This window comes from Chanodichthys erythropterus, chromosome 1 (assembly GCF_024489055.1).
Source record: "Chanodichthys erythropterus isolate Z2021 chromosome 1, ASM2448905v1, whole genome shotgun sequence".
Lineage (NCBI taxonomy): Eukaryota > Metazoa > Chordata > Actinopteri > Cypriniformes > Xenocyprididae > Chanodichthys > Chanodichthys erythropterus.
In genome coordinates, this window is record NC_090221.1 from 27,071,147 (window position 1) to 27,091,718 (window position 20,572).

A 20,572-nucleotide genomic window follows, 5' to 3' on the forward strand; every position below is an offset into this window, starting at 1 on the left:
TAAATCAACAATTTCAGCAATAAAACTAACAAGAGCAATTTTATTCATTCCAGGGTTCCTTCTTTGCTGGGCAGTGACATATTAGAAACTCCATGTTTTAATGTTATCAAAAGTCAAAATACATTTACAACGTATGTGTTGTGTTGTTCGAGCATGTAAACGTGGAGGGTACGGTAGGGTAGGGTGGGATAAGCAAAGTGTGAGAGCATATCTTTTATTCATTACAGCATAACGTCAATTGCACCGTAACTTATTTAGGCAGAAAGCGTAATGTTGTCGTATGAGGTGACGTAAAGCGTCCCGCGCGTTTGCTCTGCCCCTCCCTCTGCTGTTGTCAACGAACATTCTGATTGGCCGAGGCTTAGAAACGAGCAATCTGATTGGCGGAGGCGACGAATCGAGGAGCGTGATTGGCTTAGGCCTGGGAAAGAGCGTTTGAGGATCCTCAATGTACAGGCCGCAGTAGTGCTACCGTTGGAAAATTAACTATAATAAATAACAACAAATTCGAAGGGATCCGAAACTCATCAACGCTCTGAAGGCAGTCGCGGAGTAGGTAAAGCGTTTTGGATTTGTACTGCATGTGTATAAAACGGTCGTCGTCGGCCCAGTCGGCCTGTGTGGGCCTGACTAAGCCTTGTGTTGTGTTAAAGCGCGAGGAAGCGCCCAGTGCGCGCTCCTGCTAGCGGGGCCATGCGCAAAACGAGCCCTAAAACGATCGCGCGCCTTGCTTTCGACGCATTAATTAGTCTTAAACGAAGTAAATGCAGAAAATGCGTCTAGGTTGCGCATTTTTGTGATACTTCGGGTTATGTTGTACTCAATTACGTATTGACATACAAGTTAGCTAATGCTATTAGCCGTTTAGCATTTAGTGTAATGGCGGAGGGCAAGATGGCGCAGTAACGCGGCTGCATTTGCACAAGCTTTTAGCTACGAATGAACCGATTTCTCCTGAAATATTAAAGTGAATTTCGAAACTTTGTGCTTTGTAATTTGTATAGGTTTTCAATCATTCTGAGTCAATGCAACAATCCAAACTTTGTTTCGATGAAACTCACATGGACTAGTACGCTCAATTATGAAACTTACTATGGCGAAGGCTCACCTCACAAATAGTTCAGCGTTGCGTAGTAACGGCACTGGTTGTCACAGTCACGTGACGGAATTAATATTAATGAGTCCTGCCTTTGTCGTAGTAGGTTTCAGTTTACAAAATCATCACTGCCATGAGCGTAGGCGCTGACAACGATTTCACACATTTCTAGACACCGCAGTCATTTTAAAAATAAGACGTTATTCTTCTGGCGCTACTTTTTAAGGACTGTAAACTTATAGTACTTTATTCCCCGCAAAAATAGAGATGACGTCATGTTGGAAACCCCCTCACAGCATTGATATGCTTGTTACGTTGTTATTAGTAATGACGTCTAATATATACTGTATATGATTCTAATAAACCTTTTTATTGATTTCAATTAAAAATAAATTTTTCTGCATTTAAATATATTATGTTATTAAGATTGTGTTATTATAATGTAAAGAAATCACTGCAACGTGAACTTTCTGAATGACCGACTCTGTCTCAGTTTATATGTAAATATACGGTTTTATTTTGCTGTTGTGCTTGTATGTTTATGATCTATGTTTTGGGATATTTTGTTTTTCTCAACTTTTTATATTTGGAAACAAACAAGAATTTGTAGTTATAATCCACCTAAGTTAGTCTCTAAATTATAGAAATGTTTCTTTCTTTGTCTCTGTTTCTTTCAGACACTTTCCTCCCAGATGCCAGATTTACAGTTTTGCTTAATGTTTGTGACACTTTTATGTGAAGGGAACAACTGTCAAATGTGAAGGTTTGTTAAATAGCAATTTTTACACACAGTGCCACATGCTTGTGATTAGAAAAAAGGAAACCATTTTAAAAAAATTAGTTGTTTATTGAATATTTATATTAAAGGCACAATATGTACATTTTTTGCAGCTAGAGGTCGCTTGGGCCCCATTTACACTGCAGGTCTTGATGGCCAATTCCAATTTTTTTTTTTTTTTTTTGATGACCTGCTTACATCCTTCTTTTAAGGTTACCTGTATCCGATACCTGCATTTACACTACATTTGTCGAAATGAACAAAAAATAGCATTATGATATCAAGAAATCAATTTCAGTAGTCAATTGAGATTTATTGACATGGAATTCATAGAAACATTTTTAATGCAATATTTTCATCCTTACATCAAAATAATTATATAGTACAAATTCTTCAAGACAGTGATTATGTATACAGATTTGCGGGATGCATGGGAGAGGAATAATAGTTGATAGAACTTTTAAGCACGTCAGAGGTTCTGGATTTGAATCCACCCTCGTATAGGTTTTTTTACTCATTAAAACCAGATGCGTTCTTCAGTGATTGTATATCAAGGGCAGGAACTTGATGATGCCTTGATATCGTGGAATCATGGGAGGTGTTGTCTTCACGTCTACAGCCGGTGGAAACGAATTGGGACGGGACTTGGGCAGAAATCATGTACATGGATGAGATTATTAACATTATTGTAGTATGAAGTAGAGCAGGGCAGGTGCTGTGCGAGCAGAAACGAGGCCGCTGGAGCAATTGCTAATGAGAGACGAGCACCACACACGGCTCGAGAGCAACAGAGCTTTTATTATGTGGCAGTTGCCACTTCCGCTTCCTCTTCTCCGTGTTTTGAAAGTTATAGTGCTACTCTTCATTCGCTTGGCGGCTTCTATGAGACACTTAATGCACACTGCATTAGGCTAGATCGATATTAGGCATGGTAAAACATGGTACTCACTGTAAAACAAGAAAACAAGATTTAAACAAGAAGACTTACTGTGTTGAGCTATGTAACGTGATTAGTTTTTTGTTGATGAATGTATCCATCCAAACAGCTGCTCACCTGTCTAATAAAACACATAATATATTAAAGTGTCTTTGGTGTTTCCATGTCACGTGGAATGATGTCATTGGATAGGCGATGTACAGACACAGTCCGTGTCCTCTTTTAAATTGCTTATTTCTCTAGATTTAAACTTTCTTGGAAACATTTGGGATAATGTAAGTTGTAAAATGGTGGGACACGAGGTGAGATCCATGTGCAAGCTTTTATTGAACAATGTTCATGGTAAAACAGGCAAGGGTCATAACAGTGGCAAACAGGTACAGCAGGGACAAGGCAGAATCGTGGTCGTGGAACAGGCAGTAGAATTAGGGCAGGCAGATATCAATCACAAGTCCAGTAAACAATAAACAGTCCAAAAGGCAGGCAGCAGAGAATTGTAGACGGGGAACAGACTAGATCGAAACAGGCAGACAATCACAATCAGAAATGTAACCAGAGTATACAAGACCTCGCCACGAGTGTGAGGATGTGAATGGCTTAAATAGTCCAGGTAATGTGCTGCAGCTGGGTGTGGGTGATTAGTGATTGGTGGAGTGAGTGCAGGTGATTGTCAGAGAGGATTCTGGGAAATGTAGTCCGGGAACAAGGAACTGTGACACAAGTACACAAGTCAACAAAATATGTGACATTGTTCTAGTAGTTTTTGGATATTTTCATCCAAAAATCTTACGTATTGTGCCTTTAGTTCAGTGTGTTGGATTGAATTGTCTGTCATTTCATGTGACTATTTATATTTCTACCATGTTCCTTACATAGCAGTCCTTTATTTTTTATTATTTGCAATGTTTTCACTTTTACAGTATTGTGGAAAAATCATAGATAATGGATCAAGGTGGAGGGATCCTGGAGCTTCACAAGGATTTGAAAATGCCCCATACAATGATAATGCCAGATTTTGGTAAGGAACAGTCATTAAAATAATGACTCAATTTGGCCAATTTTAGGTTATGACATTAACTGATCATTTTATAGAGTACTTATTATAATTAAAGTTTTTCAACTTCACATGGCTGCTTTGTGCAGTGACAATGCACCGTACAAATTTTGATGTATGTGAATAAATACTGAGTGTTCACACCAAGACTGAAAATATAATAACACTAACTGTAATGTTGTAATAATCATTGTAATTCTATGATAATAATGAAGTCCACACAGATATAATGATTGAGACAGGAATGATATCATTGTAATCACTTATAGTGCAAATTTTTCCAGCTGATAAATGATAAAACATTGACAGCCAATCTGTCCTGCTTTAAAGAGCTTGAGCATTTAAAGCAGCAGGAGACAGAACTGCAGTGCGCGTTTATAATAACAAGAACCAATTTGTGTACATCTCATACATATCGGTCATCATTTAAAGTGAAAGTCCACCCAAAAATGAAAATTCTGTTATCATTTACAGGGCTTCAGACTGCGACCAAATGCAACCTTTCTTGTCGGTACGATTACATTTTGTGTACGATTACACTAGTGCAACCGTTGCGTTGCCCAGCTGATGAGAGCTGCCATTTCTGTTGCGTATGAAAAACATCAAACTGCAAATGAAACGAAAGTGTAACAAAACCGCGCTATTTGTTTGAGCTGTGGCAGCACAGACTCTTTATTTATTTATTTATTTTTTTATTTGATAGGGACCATGCATATTCATGAACATTGTTGTATAAAATACACCACGTAAATATGCCAGAATTTGTAAAAACAACTACTTTTCATCTGCAGTCCCTAGGCAGGTAACATTAAACTAACATAAAAACAGCCAACAATCATGCAACATTCATTCACTATAAATGAAAAGATACACATAATAGTGACACATACATTGACAAAACAAACAACAAAATTAAAAATACAGCTTGGACCAATAATAGACACTGCAGCGCAAGCTCAGAACAGGTTTACTCGTGGGTGATCTTTGATCACGCGACACCATTATTACAACGTGATGGGAGATCCAGTGAGAAAGCATTTGAATTATTATTAATACCATGAATAGTATTAATATTATCGCTAGAGGGAAGCATTTGAATTTGTCACATAACTCTCTGTTATAAACCATATTAAATCAAATAGCATTAACATGGAAACCAGGAGGAACATTGTGCCGTGAATGAACAAGTTACAGAAGGCTTTTCAGTCCACAAATTGCCAACATTAACCATGGATTTAATAGGGATGTGCAACAGCGATCGAGTACTCGACCGTGACAGTGATGATTGATCATGTAAACCAGTGTTTCTCAATCCTGTCCTGGAGGACCCCCCAACACTGCACATTTTGAAAGTCTCCTCTCTCTGACACACTAATTTCAGGTAGTGGAGTTTCTTATAATTGGCTGATGAGTTGAATCGGGTGTGTTTAATTGGGGAGAAAGACAAAACCTGCAGTGTTGGGTGTCCTCCAGGACCAGGGTTGAGAAACACTGATGTAAACGATGATCGAAATTTATTTTTTTTTGTTTGTTTTTTTCCCTCCTTCTCCTGATTGGTTATAGCAGCACTTTGGGGGGCGCCCTGAGCTCTGATTGTTTAGCTTGCCACAGCATGCGTCAGAAGACGTGAGAGAGAATGTCTGGCTTCACTTTGACAAGATAGATGAAAATACAGTTCACTGCAAGCTGTGCAGCGTCAAGCTTTTATCTTGTGCTGAAAATATCCTTTAAATTATATTCATAATTAATTTAACAATAATCATCAGTATAGGCGCCGAGCCCTCAAGCACCGACGGAAAAACACAGAATATTCTCATTTCATTTCAACCAATAAAAATCGATTGAAGCCTTCGGACACGGCTTTCTTTTCTTTTTTATAGTCCATTTGAGGCAGTTTCTATTTCGTTAATGTCGAGAGCGCATTTGTAACGCACGCGAGAGCACATCCATGTAATTCACGAGCATGAATCTCTCTGATCGGACACGGATTTCTTTGACTCTTGCACTGGACGCGCTCAAACTTTGTCCTGTCGTCACGAATCTCAACATGCTTTTTCTCATGGAGAGTTGGCACCCACCGGATAAATCGGCACCTGTGATCATCAGTGATTTTCATACTGTAAAATAACATTTTGATTGATCAGAATGTGCAAATTGAATCCAAAATATTGCTGAAATATTAGAATAAATAAATTACAATAGTGACACTAATGTAGTCTAATAGAATGTGAATTTGTTGTGCTTTCGTTTCAAAGCGCAATAGGAGTTAGGCTTAGACTTTCGGTCATGCTCACGTTTGCATTCACAAACTTTTTGCAGATGAAGGTTGTAATAATAATAATGTAGATGAAAATAAAGCACAAATCTGCCTTAAACATAGCATTATAATTAGAACTTTGTAGAAATTTATAGTAAATTCTGTCCTTACCCATGTTTCAGCGTGCTGTCATGAAAGTGCATCATGTTATGTGTCTGAGTTATCTGATTAATATCATAGCATGTGTCATAGAACGGGCTTCAGTTTATTGGCATAAAGTCACTCTTCACCTCAGGCAGCTATTCCTTTTAGATGCTTCTTAATAACATTGCTGCATCATAATCGTAATCTAACAGTGTTCTAATCACGTGTTCAGGTTTTCATGTCATTTTTATTTTTAACTTTAATTTTCATAAAAGTCTTCAGATATTTTCATTATCTCCATGACGGCCATGCCCCGCCCCCCCAGCCGCCCCCCGAGTACTCGATTACTCGTTTTTAAAACCTATCAATGATTAAAATTAAAAACTGCCAAAAATGCCCATCCCTAGGATTTAATGTAGTAATGCTAATGGAAACCATGGTATTGTGGCAGAAATTATTCATTATTCATTCATTTTTACATTATTAATTTCAGGATTCATACAACCTTTTGAGAGTTAAATTCAATAACTTTTCAAGGACTTTTCAAGTGCTTCACACAACTATTTCCAGCACTTCAAAGCTCTAAATTTGAATAAATTGCATTGCAAGTCGATTTAAAATGTGCCCCTAATTTTTCTGCATGTGTTCCTAAAATTTTCATTAAGGGGCTACAGTGCTCTTAGTAAAAAACTGGAGCCCTGATTCAGTCACCCTCATGCCTTTACAAAACCATAAGACTTTGGTTAATCTTCTAAACACAAATTAAGGTATTTTTTAATGAAACCTTTGAGGTTTCTGTCCTTCCATTGATAGTCCAGTTAACCAAAACTGTTCATCATATAAAGCAATCATGTCTCTTTACAAGACTTGAATTAAGTGATTGATTCTTATCGATTTATGCTTTTTTACAACACTTTTAACCTAAGTCTTATGGGTTTGGAACGACATGAGAGTAATTTTTCTTTAATGAAAAAACAACAATATTTATGAACCACTACATTAAATACTTTGTTAGTTTTGAAAACTTCCAGACATGCTTATTGTGCTATTCTCTTGGGCAGTTGCAGGGATGGGTGGCCTGGCCCACATTGACGGAGAGCACATAGTGGTGTCGGTGCCGGAGGCCGTGATGGTCTCAGATGTAGTGACGGATGAGGGTATCATGCTGGAGACTGGCCTAGAGGCTGAAGTGGTGGAAGGGCCTGACATCTGTCATGAGGACGTCATCACTACTGAGGGAGTAATCATGTCTGAGTCTATCCTGGCGGCCGAGGTGGCCATCCAAGAGGCTTTGGACGGCAGTGCTGATCTGATCGAGGAAACTGTGCCTGATCAGGTGTTTGTGGCTGACCTCATGTCACCTCACGATCAGAGTCCACTGGACCATGACCTGGTGTCTGCAGAGGTCATGGTGACAGACACAGAGACGGTCATCCAGTCACATGACACCATGCCATCTGATGTCACTATTAAAGCGGATGATGAGGAGGATGTGAAGAGCACTTCAGAGGACTACCTCATGATTTCCTGTGAGTTTGCTGTTACATGCCAGCTTGGATTGATTGGCTCTACAGCAATGTTTGATATTTGGCTTCTTTGCAGTGGATGAGGTTGGGGAAAAGCTAGACATTGGAGATGCATCTTTAAAGATCAGTGCAGATGTGGGCCAAGATGACGATGGCTCGAAAGAGGATGAATTCAGCTCTGAGGTCATCAAAGTTTACATCTTTAAGGCCGATGGAGATGAAGATGTGGAAATTGGTAAGGAACACATTTCAGATCTTTGCTACAAGCTGATTGCTACTACTCATATTCTCACTGTTATTTTCCACATTCTTAAGGATAGGGATTTAAAAGTCATCAACACGGACAGTAATACCATTCTTGCTGCGAGAGTTTTTTTTTCAGGGGGAGTGGGGGGAGGTCGGGGTGAAATTGCAAGCACAATAAACCTCACAAGAATTGAAAATGGGCTTCTTTCCCATAGACTGGACTGAGACCATAGATAGACATCTCTCAAGGTGTCACAATCTTTCTTGGCACTCTTTGTAGGGCCCTATGATTTCTGCGATGCAAAAAACGTGGATGGAATCGCAGAATCCAGTCATAAAAACGGAATTTAGTATATAACAGGGAATGTCACAGAATTTGTCAAATTTTTGAAGAATAATTAAAAAGCAGGTCAGTACACTTAAACAAATCGCGATATAAACTAGTGTATGTGAAAATATTAAGCTGCAAATAGGAAGCTCAGTTTCGTTTACCTCACACACGTGCACACACACTGAAGCACATGTGACGCTCGCAGTGTTTTCATCCTCTTTTGCCTCACTGTATGAGGAAATGAATGCACAAAATTCATCTCCAGAGCCGCTCTGAAAGTCACTTCATCAGCATTTAACCGCTTCGTTTGAGAAAACTATTGTCATAAACACAGAGAAACTCTAAGCTCTCGGCAACCCTTCAAAATAAAAGTTCGATTTAACTTGACAGAAACATATTAGTGTTGTACAGTAGAATTAAGATAAATTAATTTCATAATAAATTATTAAAATGATCTTTTTAAGGAAAAATCTCAATTTTTCTTCCATGTATTAATTTTAACAATACAGCTCTGTTGTGCAGCACATTGTTTGTTTGACAAAAAAAGTTTAATTTCTTGATTAAAAGATAAATTAAATGGTATGCGTTCATTTGATTGCCGGAAAAATGAAAATACGTAACAGAATTTCTGAAAAAACAAAACATTTCATAAAAATGTTTTTTTAATTAATATGTTTTGTTGTTTTTAAGAATTCAATTAATTAGACATGCTTTTTGATTATTAAAATGTAATTAAACCATTAAAATGGAATTCAGAAAAGTTAAAAAAGAAAACAGAATTTGGTAAAGAATAAAACGTATATCAAAGGGCCTTAAACTTTAAACTTTTAATAAATTGTTGGTAAATTGGATAAGTTTCATTATTTCAATTAATTAGACATGCTTTTTGATTGCTAAAATGTAATTTAAAATGGAGTCCAAGAAATAAATAAATAACGCAATCCAGAAAAATTAAAATGGAAAAAACATAATTTGGGAAAAAATAAAATGGATTTCATAGGGCCCTATCTGTGGCATGACAGATTGCTGTAGCACTTCAGTTCAAGAAGAGCTCATGTGAACCGACCATCTCTTCTGCTTTAATAGTTACAGCATGAAATATACATTAATGAACATCTGAAGGTATGTTGAAAGATATAGTACAACTTACCAAAATTATGTCACATGTAATTGATCAATCAGTGTTTCAACCACAGAAAGGCGTCAATAAAACAGTTTGTAAAAATTTCACATTTACCATCACATTTACCTCAGAAAAGCTGTTCAATGTCCAAAAACTCAATAGTCAGCTACAAAAATGAACTTATGCCTCGTTTCCACCGAGCGGTACAGGACAGTACAATACTGATCAGTACGATTTGGAATGGTAAACTCTGATCCAGCTTGCGTTTCCACTGCTAACAGTACCCTTACTTGATCGGCGTGGTGTATGCCGGAAAATAGCGATCAATATCATTCTCGAACAAAGAAGAAAGCGACACAGTAAACAACAATGGGGGACAAACAGCAGATCTTGTTCTAGCTTCTCAGCATGTGGCTGTTTGTCACAAGAAGAAACTGTATTGTTTCAACTTTATTAAAAAATTGCGCCTCCTGTGTTGTCATTCCCCTTGCAGCATGCGCACGAGATGATTCTCTGTCAACCAATTAACGTTCTGCATTGAGTCAATGAATGTTGTTTTTTGTTTTTTTTACTTGAAGCAAATAATGTTGTTTTTTCCATTTATTTTTTTGTTAGAGTGCACCAGAATGCTTCGTTTACTTATTAAAATCACAAAAAAGTTTACTATAGATGTAGAGGTTTCTCAGGGTAATAAATATATATACAAGGAGCCCAAAAACTATTTGGACACTTGAGCCAGAAGTTCACAAAAAAAATGTTTAAAATATAAAGCAATAGATATGGTGTCCAAAATTAAAATAAAAAGCTTTGGACATTTTCTGATTGTCAAACTTTGAGAAAGACGATCATATGTTGAACTATACCGGTGGTTATTCTGCTTGGACATCTGTGTGCACCGATTGGCTTAAAGTAGGGGTGTGATGAGATCTCGCAAGACTAATATGTGACAAGATTTCTCGTTGAGGCGAAAAGCCAATCATTTGTGAATTAATCATTCTTTTGTCTCGATTCTTTCTTTTCCGTGAATTGACCAAATGCACTTGCATAACGATCTGAAACGATTTGGATTCGTTCGGACCTCTCTGTCACTGAATCACTTGAAGTTGTTTCTTGGTCTGTAACAACATATACAGAACAAATAGTGCTGTTTTCATGTGTTTCACCAGTTTACAGTGGATAACGGAACAAAAGCTTAAAGGAGCTGCGTTTATTCCCGATCCCAGATACCATTATTAAACAGCGTTGCGACATCCTTTTGAGAAGTGTTTCAATTCAACACAGGCGAACTAGAGCCTGTCACAAACCGATCGTGTGTTTCCATAGACTTGAGGAACGAACGCTGATGTAAAGCTGCTGTGTGTTGTACCTGTACATAACTAGTCTAAAAAACATTGCGTGTCCTGCTGCATGTGTGGTGCCGGTTCTCACCCATCCTTTTCGGAGATAAACTGAAAATGAAACCGTTGATTCACTCACTTTCTCGCACATAGGGTCTCTCTTGCGTGCATAGTTTTATATATTTAGATATAAATAACAATGAAAGCATTTCAAATTTGGTACCGAATGACAAGACACTTTTTGATACTCGATAGTATCGAGGCAATTTGTTCGGTACCTAAAAAGTATCGAGTTCGATACCCAGTCCTAATTACCGGCACCCACTAATTATTCTGGAAATGGATTAATTCAACAAAGAAAATCTCTTTTACTACATATTTTTGATGGATCAAATTTTGATTTAATAATCCTGCCCTCGAATGAAACTACTTGAAGAGCCCTGGTGTAGAGTAACTTCTTTTATATGTAAATATCAAGGACTTTTTGATTTTCCATTCATGCCCTTTAAGATAAATATGTTGGGATTGTGTTGTAGGCAGCACAGAGGTGGTAGCAGAAAGTGATTTTCGCAATGGGCATGCGGTGCTGGAGCCAGTGGGCTCAGGCAGGCTGCCCAGAGAGAAGATGGTCTACATGGCTGTGAAGGATGCCAGCCAAGGAGAGGAGGATATCAGTGAGTTTGCGGTCTCATATATTTTTTTTTTTTTTAAAGAAGAGTTACATGTGCCTACAGCAACTCAAAAATGTGCTTTTGTTATACTCTGTCCTGATTGTAGACTGTTCGGAGATGACTGACCAGGTGTATATGGAAGTCATTGTTGGGGAGGAAGAGGCTCCTGCTATCACAGAAGCACAACTGGAGGACACACCAGTTAACAAGAGCTTTGTTCCTGCAGCCTGGGCAACTGCTTATGGTCCTTTACTTTTTTTGTTGCGGACAGAGATAAAAATTACTTTAAATTAATAGTCCACCCAAAAATGAAAATTCTGGCTAAATTATAGTATGGCACTCTAATTATGACTATATTAAAGTCTTCTGAAGCCGTACGATAGCTCAGGCTGTCCCAAACATTTTTGTCAGCTGAATCCCTGTCTTTATGATTTGATATTTGCACTAAGCCATATGGTGATTTTTTTTTTTTTTTTTTTTTTTTTTTTTTTCTCGATTAACTGTGCAGTCTTATTTATTTATTTGAATTTTTAATGATTTCATTAATTATTAGCTTTTAATCAACTCACAAACCAGCTGTAGTTCCCTCAAGAACACCCAAGGGCTCGCGAACCCTCGATTGGAAAACCCTGCGAAAACTGACAGAATTTTCCTTTTTGGCTGTTACCTTAAAACCTAACTTAACATTTATAAAAAACATTCTCCTTTCCTTTTAGTGAAATTATAGGGTGTAAATGTCCGATTCAAACACCTTACCAGTCATGGCTTTCCTACAGGAAGCAGTCTAGAAAGTAAGAATGGTGCAGCCACTCCATACCTACAGATCACTGACAGCATCAGCACAAGCCGAGCACTTAAGCAAAAGATCAAGAAGAAGAGGAGGGGAGAGACACGCCAGTGTCAGACAGGTATGATCTTCGGCTAGTACTAGAAAATATTTTTAAGTCAACATGAACTCAAATTGACAAAGAGAAAAAGAGAAAAATGTTTGTCCTCCTAATCTTTCATCACAGTGTCATTAAATGACTTCTTTTTGACTTTTTGACTAATGTGACCTAGCAAAATAACTGTCCTGGCATTGTTTTAAACTACCATTTTAGGTAATGCAGCTTTTCTAAAAACTTGCCAGAAGTTAATACTGTAATTTAATCTTCAGATTCCGAAGTATTATATTGATTTTTTTTTTATTTTTTTCCCCATTTAAATATATTTTTTATATATATAAAGCCAGTGGTTATACAAATTCCAAGATTATTTACACACAAGTACTGAACACCTGATAGAGTTTTATCATAATTTTTTCTCACCATTAAAATAGCCAAAAAAGCTGGCATGGTGTTTTAAAAACAAACGCACAAGTACTGAATTGAGTTCTTTTTAGTCGGCTTCAGTGGTCAAATACCAAATTATGTCAAAATGTCGGTCTTGGCGAGTACCCTCGTAAACTTAGTCGGTTTTGTCTTAAATTAACATAAACATGATGTGTGTCAGTTACTGTAGGTACGTGACAATATAAAATTTTCAAGTTGTGATTATTGCAAGCGTTTATCTCGGTATACGGTATTATCACAATATTGAAAAAAGTTCCAAAAAAAGTGTTATACTATAACAGTGTTATACTATTTAATGACTTTTTCTTGTAACAAAAAGAACTGAACATTTAAATACAATAAATACACAAAAATGTATAAAGTAAACAAATGTTTCAAACAGATTAAAGTGAAAAAGAATTATAAAGAACAATAGGTAACACTTTACAATAAAGTCTCATTAGTTAACGTTAGTTAATGTGTTAATTAACATTAACAATGTGCGATAGCTACATTTGTTACAGAAGTTATTATTCTTTGTTAAAGTTAATTAATAATACAACTGTTAGTTCATGTTAGCTCAGGTCCATTAAATAATATAGTTAAAACTTTTGATTTTAATAACGTGTTATTGAAATGAAAATATTAAATCGATATCTGGGGCATGTTGTGGTCCGGATTAGAATATAAAAATGCTTGTTTGTAAATAAACATTTACAAACCACTATCCTTGAAGGGATAGTTCGCCTAAAAAATGAAAATTCTGTCATCATTTGCTCACCCTCAGGTTGCTCCAAACCTGTATAAATTCCTTTTTCTGATGAATACAAAAGAAGATGATACCAAGCCAGTAGGATTTTTTTCCTACTATGGTAGTCAATGGGGGGTGAGATCTGCTTGGTTACAAACATTCATCAGAATATCTTCTTTTGTGAACAAAGAAATGTATACAGGTTTGGAGCAACCTAAGGGTGAATAAATGATGGCAGAATTTTTATTTTTGGGTGAACTATCCCTTTAAAGGTGACATAGAATGGAAAATTGAATTTACCTTGGCATAGTTGAATAACAAGAGGTCAATACATGGAAATGACATACAGTTAGTCTCAAACACCATTGTTTCCTCCTTCTTATGTAAATCTCATAGATCTCAGAAAAACAGGCAAATCTCAACATAACACTGACTGTTACGTAACAGTCGGGATCATTAATATGTACGCCCCCAATATTTGCATATGCCAGGCATTAGACAAGCCAGTATGTCTGGAGCTGTGCACAGTTGAATCATCAGACTAGGTAAGCAAGCAAGGACAATTGGAAAAATAGCAGATGGGGCAATAATAACTGATATGATCTATGATTACATGATATTTTTAGTGATATTTGTAAATTGTCTTTCTAAATGTTTCATTAGCATGTTGCTAATGTACTGTTAAATGTGGTTAAAGTTACCACACTGCAAAAAATGCTGTTCTTAGAATTTTTGTCTTGTTTCCAGTCCAAATATATATATAAATTCTTAGATCAAGAAGCATTTTCTTGACAAGTAAAAATTATTTTCTTGTTTTTAGGAAAAATATGTTAAAATTAAGTGAGTTTTTCCTTAAAACAAGCAAAATTATCGGACCCACTTTATATTAAGTGGCCTTAACTACTATGTACTTACATTTAAATTAATCATTTGATACAATGCACTTATTGTGTACATACATGTTTTTACATTGTACTTATATTTTAAAAACACCTGCATGTTATTACATCTGTAATTAATTTCTGTAATTACAGTTATAATTACACTGGTGACCCATCCCTTAACCCTTACCCCTACCCTTAAACCTACCCTTACCACCAAAGCTTTCCCTAACCTTACCCGTATCCCACCTCAATAGCTGAAAAAGTGTTTTGCAATTCAATATGAACCCAATAAGTACATTGTACTTATTTTTTGATGTAAGTACATAGTAGTTAAGGCCACTTAATATAAAGTGGGACCAAATTATCTGCCAGTGGGGTAAGCTAAATAATCCTAATCCAAACTGAAAACAAGATTTATGTAGTTTATTTTTAGTTTGATGTAAGATTACTTTGCTTACCCCACTGGCAGATTATTTTGCTTAATTTTGACTTATTTTTCCTTAAAACAAGAAAATAATTTTTACTTGTCAAGAAAATGCTTCTTGATTTAAGAACTTTAAGATATTTTGACTAGAAACAAGACAAAAACTCTAAGTAAGAACTTTCTTACTGTATTCATGGAGACAAGAGCCATCATTATTTTTATTATTAAACACTTGCAGTCTGTATAATGCATAAACACTACTTCATTCTTTATAAATCTCTCCAGCAGTGTAGCATAAGCCCGTTAGCCACGGAGCACTCTGAAACTTCACAGACACATTCAGGGGACACCTTAGACTTATATTACATCTTATGAAAGAACGTTCTACAGCACCTTTAAGTCTTTGGTACTGTGATGAACACCATAACTAATACAAAAATCTGAATAGTTGCATCCCAAATGATGCACTATACACTTTGTACTTATACACAATGTACTCATCCATGTAGTGAATGAGTTTTCTAAGTTTATTTTGTCATTAAACATCAAGAGTCTGATCCCGTTTTTTCCGTTAATTTAGTGCATCATCCGGGTATTTATATTGCACTTTTTCTTTTCGGAATTTTCTGTGTGAACACGCTATTTGTACTTAAAAATGTCATAGAATAAAGCATAAGTATGTGAATTGGGACGCACATAATGGCTGTTTGAAACATTTAAATACTGTAGTAGCCAGCTGCTTTGTAATAATTATTCTTATGCTTTGTAAAATAATTATTAATGGTATAACAATATCGTGCATGTTCATTATCTTGATATATCGTATGACTGTGTACCGGTACTTGTCTAGTGTCAGTAAATTAGATCCATGCATTCGGTCTTAAAGTGACAGCAGCCTTATAAACCTGCTGCTGTTTGTGTCATTATAATAAAGCAACAAAAGACCTTTGTCGGGATATTTTTAAAAAACACTCACTGATCTTGACCAAATAAGCTTAAGACCTTTTTTACTTAGCCTAGTATTCGTTTTTGCTTTGATGCTGAAATTGGTATCGATGGTATCTGTATCAGTGTCATCTAAAATGTTAGCATTGTAACAACCTTATTTTCATAACTATATTGTGATATATATTTTTGTCGATGAGAAGACTGAAACTTAAGTGTGTTTCTCTAACACAGAAACAAAAATTGCTATAAAATACTTGCATGTTGGGAGAAAAATTAAATGTTTTCCTTTTAAACATGACATTATGATACATTTCTAAATGTGAGGGTCTGTTATATGTAGTTAACCCATGTCTGAGCATTTATTCCAGTTAACCTTCATGTAATAGAGCAATAATAGCAAATCAGAATAAGAAGCATCACCATTGGGAGATTTAGAGATGTTTTAGAGGGTGAACTTGACCTCTACACTGTTCAAAAAGCCTTCTAAAAATAAATGCTGGTGTCATTGTCTCAAAAGGAAAGTAGTCCTTCCTTTTTTATCTTGATGGATCTCCTGTCTCACCACTATAAATGGCACTACAGAAGTAAAGTGTTGACCTGTCTATTTTCAGCATTTCCTCCTTCTTTTGTTTTAGCTGTAATCATTGGTCCTGATGGGCAGCCTCTGACCGTCTACCCCTGCCATATCTGCGGCAAGAAATTCAAATCACGCGGTTTTCTGAAACGGCACATGAAGAATCACCCAGACCACATGTTCAAGAAGAAGTACCAGTGCACCGACTGTGACTTCACCACCAACAAGAAGGTGAGTTTCCACAACCATCTGGAAAGCCACAAGCTCATCATTAAGAACGAGAGGATTCCAGAGTACACGGAGTACACACGGCGCTATCATGAGGCCAGCCCGCTCAGCTCCAACAAACTCATACTGCGTGACAAGGAGCCCAAGCTGCACAAGTGCAAGTATTGCGAGTATGAAACTGCCGAACAGGGACTCCTGAACCGCCATTTGCTGGCTGTGCACAGCAAAAACTTTGCACATGTCTGCGTAGAGTGTGCCAAGGGCTTCCGCCACCCTTCTGAGCTTAAAAAGCACATGCGGACCCACACGGGTGAGAAGCCCTACCACTGCCAGCACTGCGACTTCCGTTGTGCCGATCAGTCCAACTTAAAGACTCATATAAAGAGCAAGCACGGAACTGAACTGCCCTTTAAGTGTGGCCATTGCCCACAGGCATTCGCCGACGACAAGGAGCTCCAGAGGCACACTGAAATTTTCCAGGGTCATAAGACTCACCAGTGTCCGCACTGCGAACATAAAAGCACCAATTCCAGTGACTTAAAGCGCCATGTCATCTCGGTGCACACTAAAGACTTTCCACACAAGTGCGATGTGTGCGAGAAGGGCTTTCACAGACCTTCCGAACTGAAAAAACACGCTGAAACGCACAAGGGGAATAAAGTACACCAGTGCCGGCACTGTGATTTTAAGACATCGGACCCCTTCACGTTAAGCCGTCACATTCTGTCCGTTCACACCAAGGACTTGCCATTTAAATGCAAGCGTTGCAAGCGCGGCTTTAGGCATCAGAATGAACTTAAAAAGCACATGAAGACGCACAGTGGTCGCAAGGTCTATCAATGCCAATATTGCGAGTACAACACTACGGACGCTTCAGGTTTCAAACGGCATGTCATATCCATCCACACTAAAGACTATCCACACAGGTGTGACTATTGCAAGAAGGGTTTCAGGCGACCGTCGGAAAAGAACCAACATATAATGCGACATCACAAAGAAACCCTACTATGATGCTCTTACATCCCCAAAACAAAAGATCTGATGCTCTACTCTACAGCTACTTATGTTATTTAGATGCCCTGCATCTTACAACCTCTTTATTTAATGTTCTGCTTATATGTAAAGAAACAAATCAAAACTTAGACGGGTAACGGTAAGTGGCTAACAATATGGTCTCGGTCAAAGTTTTCATGTCACACCTCTCGCAGTCTTTGCTTTCTCTGCAAAGGAAAAAATTAAGAAAACAGTCCTTCAGGGTCTTAAATGCCTATATTTTTATACCCAATTAGCTGTAAGCAAATCACATCCTCTATTAAAGGGATAATTCACACAAAAAAAAAAATTCTGTTGTCATGTACTTGCCTTCATGTTGTTCCAAACATTTGACTTTATTTTGTAGTGTATAAAAGATGTTTCGTAGAATGTTCATACTGCTGTCTTTCATTAACTGACGAGTGTCAAGCTTCAAAAAGGACAAAAAGCACCATATAAGTGTCATAAATGTAGACTTTGTGTTACTCTGTGGCACTTTTTTTGTCAATTTTGAGTGCCTGGTCACTGTATACTTTTGTATGTTTGTATGGAAAAAAACAGCATATGGGAGAAAATGAAAAGCGTTTGGAATAACATGAGGTTGAGTAAATAATGGCAAAGTTTTCTTTTATGGGTGATATATTCTTTGTCAGAGCATCATCACAGGCCATAGTCAGGATAGACGCCATATTTTATGCAGATGAAAAGGACTTAAAGTCTTTACAATGGCATTCACTGTATAAATATCCTAGATGACGTCATTTTCAAAAATCACAACATTCAAAAAAAAAAAAAAAATTATGGAGTTTTGTCTGTCTTTTTTTTTTCCCATCAGCTGAACAATCAGTATGTTGTTGTGCTGAACATACTGTACTTCTATCCCTCGCAGCCTCGTTTTCAAAAATTAAATATGGCTCTACCCTGACTAAGGTCTGTTGGGACAGACACTTTCTTGTTTTTCTCTGAACTCGTTAAATCATTAGATGTATTTTACTGACTGTTATGTCCAGGTTTTACTGTACCTTTTTACCATTTTGTAACCATCATGATGTTAATTTGAGCAATTTCTCTAGTGGTATCTGAAATTGTTCGATTTAAGTGCGTCTTTCCAGCGTCTCCGTACCATTTGCTCTTTTCGATCCTAGTGTCTTGGGCGCTCCTTCACGAATCAAATGTTTTGTTATTGACTTTGTGAATACCACTACAAAATTCAATGTTTATGTAAAATGAAACCTTAACAACATGGCGAACATGCACATGCTGCCAATTTATTCGGATCTCTTGCGTCATGCCTTACTTTTTTTTTTTTTTTTGCACTGAATTCAGTATGAATTGATTGTGAGTATTTTTAACAAGTTTCAGTTATGCTATGATAGATTTATACATTAACAAATCCAAATCACATTAAGAGCACCTTTTACTTTTAAAATGTCTCTTCTGCGTTATTTATTTATTTAGTGAGTGGGCAAACATAGACACAATGTCCTAAACCAGAAGCCATCCCACTTACCACCAGTAAAAGACCTTAGCGATCAAAAGAGGTATGCCTTGATATCTAGCTCTTAATTGGCATAGCTATTGACTTGTAATAAGACTGTAGTTAACAGCAGCACCCAGCAACTATAGTACTTCGCAGCATACGGTACATGGCGGATTTCATTCATAGATGGAGGAGGAGTGGGGCTGTACTTGTTGATCATGTTTTTATTGTCAGGCTTCCTAATGTAATAGTCACTCCAATGTTGTCATGTAAAAGCCTTTGTTGTAAGCTCTCTCACAAGGAGAAAATGTTTTTAAGACATTGCAACAAAATAGTAAAAGTGAATGATTTAAAACAGCTTTAAAACTATTAGTTCTGTTTCTTGAAATTACAAAACGCCACTTCAGAAAGAAATATCACTAAAATTTCAGCATAAATGCACGTTGTAAATCTTGCTTTTGTGATAGACATCTTTATTCACAATTAAATTGGGTGTATTATGTTAGAGGCAGTAAAACAAAGCATTGTTTAATTGATCAAGTACTTACAAAGTAATCCGTTATCATTTGATCCCTGGGATTTTATTTATGTGCTCAATTACATGATGTCATCAGACTCTCAGGGTGTCATTCATGAATCACAAGGAGAACTGTGTGTGTGTAAATAGTTTGTATAACCATTCTTACGTAATTTGATGCAATGAATAGATGCAGCAGTTTACGTAAATGTTTTATGAACGATTCACAAATTCGTTCTGCTCGTGTTTTGTGAATGAGGTCCGTTACTGTTGTGGCTTCTTGAATTATTCCAACCATAGTTCGAATCTCACCTGTACAGGCAGTGGTTTGGCAGAACCCAAGTGGCAAAATGTATGCAAGCAGTCTAGATGTTGCTGTGTTTGTTACAGTTGTGGTTGGAGATTAACATTCTTCATGAAAATAAAATTCATGCATTTGAGTCATTTTCTTTTTGGTATTGGTGACAGGTGGACTACTGGTGAGGAGAAATCAAAACAAATGCTTCTTTCAAAAAGGATTATTTTGCTTTCAAAAAAATTCACACTCAGGTATTTCCTTGACATTTAGCAAATAGCACTTTTCAGATGTAACAATTAACTCAGTCTAATTCAATGGAAATAATTTGAATCTGCTTATTAAGTGTTGTATTATGCCATTAAAGATAATTATAAATACTGTATTCTGTTACTGTTCTATAACCCAGTATGTGTGTGTTTCATTCAGCTCCTTAGATCAGTAGTCAGGTCACTTACTAGGGAATCTGCCATTTTAAGAGCTCTCAATCATACAATCCTTCCTGTGACTGAAATCTTCACTCTCTAAAATAATCCCACTATTGATTCTCACTGTTTCCTTAACAGAAATTCTGAAGCACAGAACAAATTAGCATTCGATAAACAATGTAATAGAAGATTTGAAAAGAC

The 20,572-nt window shown here is 36.8% G+C and overlaps 1 protein-coding gene across 3 annotated transcripts; it reads left to right on the forward strand.

Moving 5' to 3' along the window:
- Positions 1 to 399: 399 nt before the first annotated feature.
- znf711 (zinc finger protein 711) lies at positions 400 to 20,320 on the forward strand. Of its 3 annotated transcripts, XM_067391103.1 has the most exons (9): positions 400 to 556; positions 1,774 to 1,859; positions 3,732 to 3,829; positions 7,328 to 7,795; positions 7,869 to 8,027; positions 11,366 to 11,503; positions 11,607 to 11,744; positions 12,277 to 12,408; positions 16,453 to 20,320. In XM_067391103.1, the coding sequence occupies exons 3-9, from the start codon at positions 3,754 to 3,756 to the stop codon at positions 17,628 to 17,630; spliced, it is 2,289 nt and encodes a 762-aa protein (XP_067247204.1). In that variant the 5' UTR covers positions 400 to 556; positions 1,774 to 1,859; positions 3,732 to 3,753; the 3' UTR covers positions 17,631 to 20,320. The 3 variants fall into 3 exon arrangements, with proteins under 3 accessions (XP_067247204.1, XP_067247211.1, XP_067247219.1); XM_067391110.1 differs by lacking the exon at positions 3,732 to 3,829; XM_067391118.1 differs by lacking the exon at positions 3,732 to 3,829 and having other exon boundaries at positions 411 to 552.
- Positions 20,321 to 20,572: the final 252 nt, after the last annotated feature.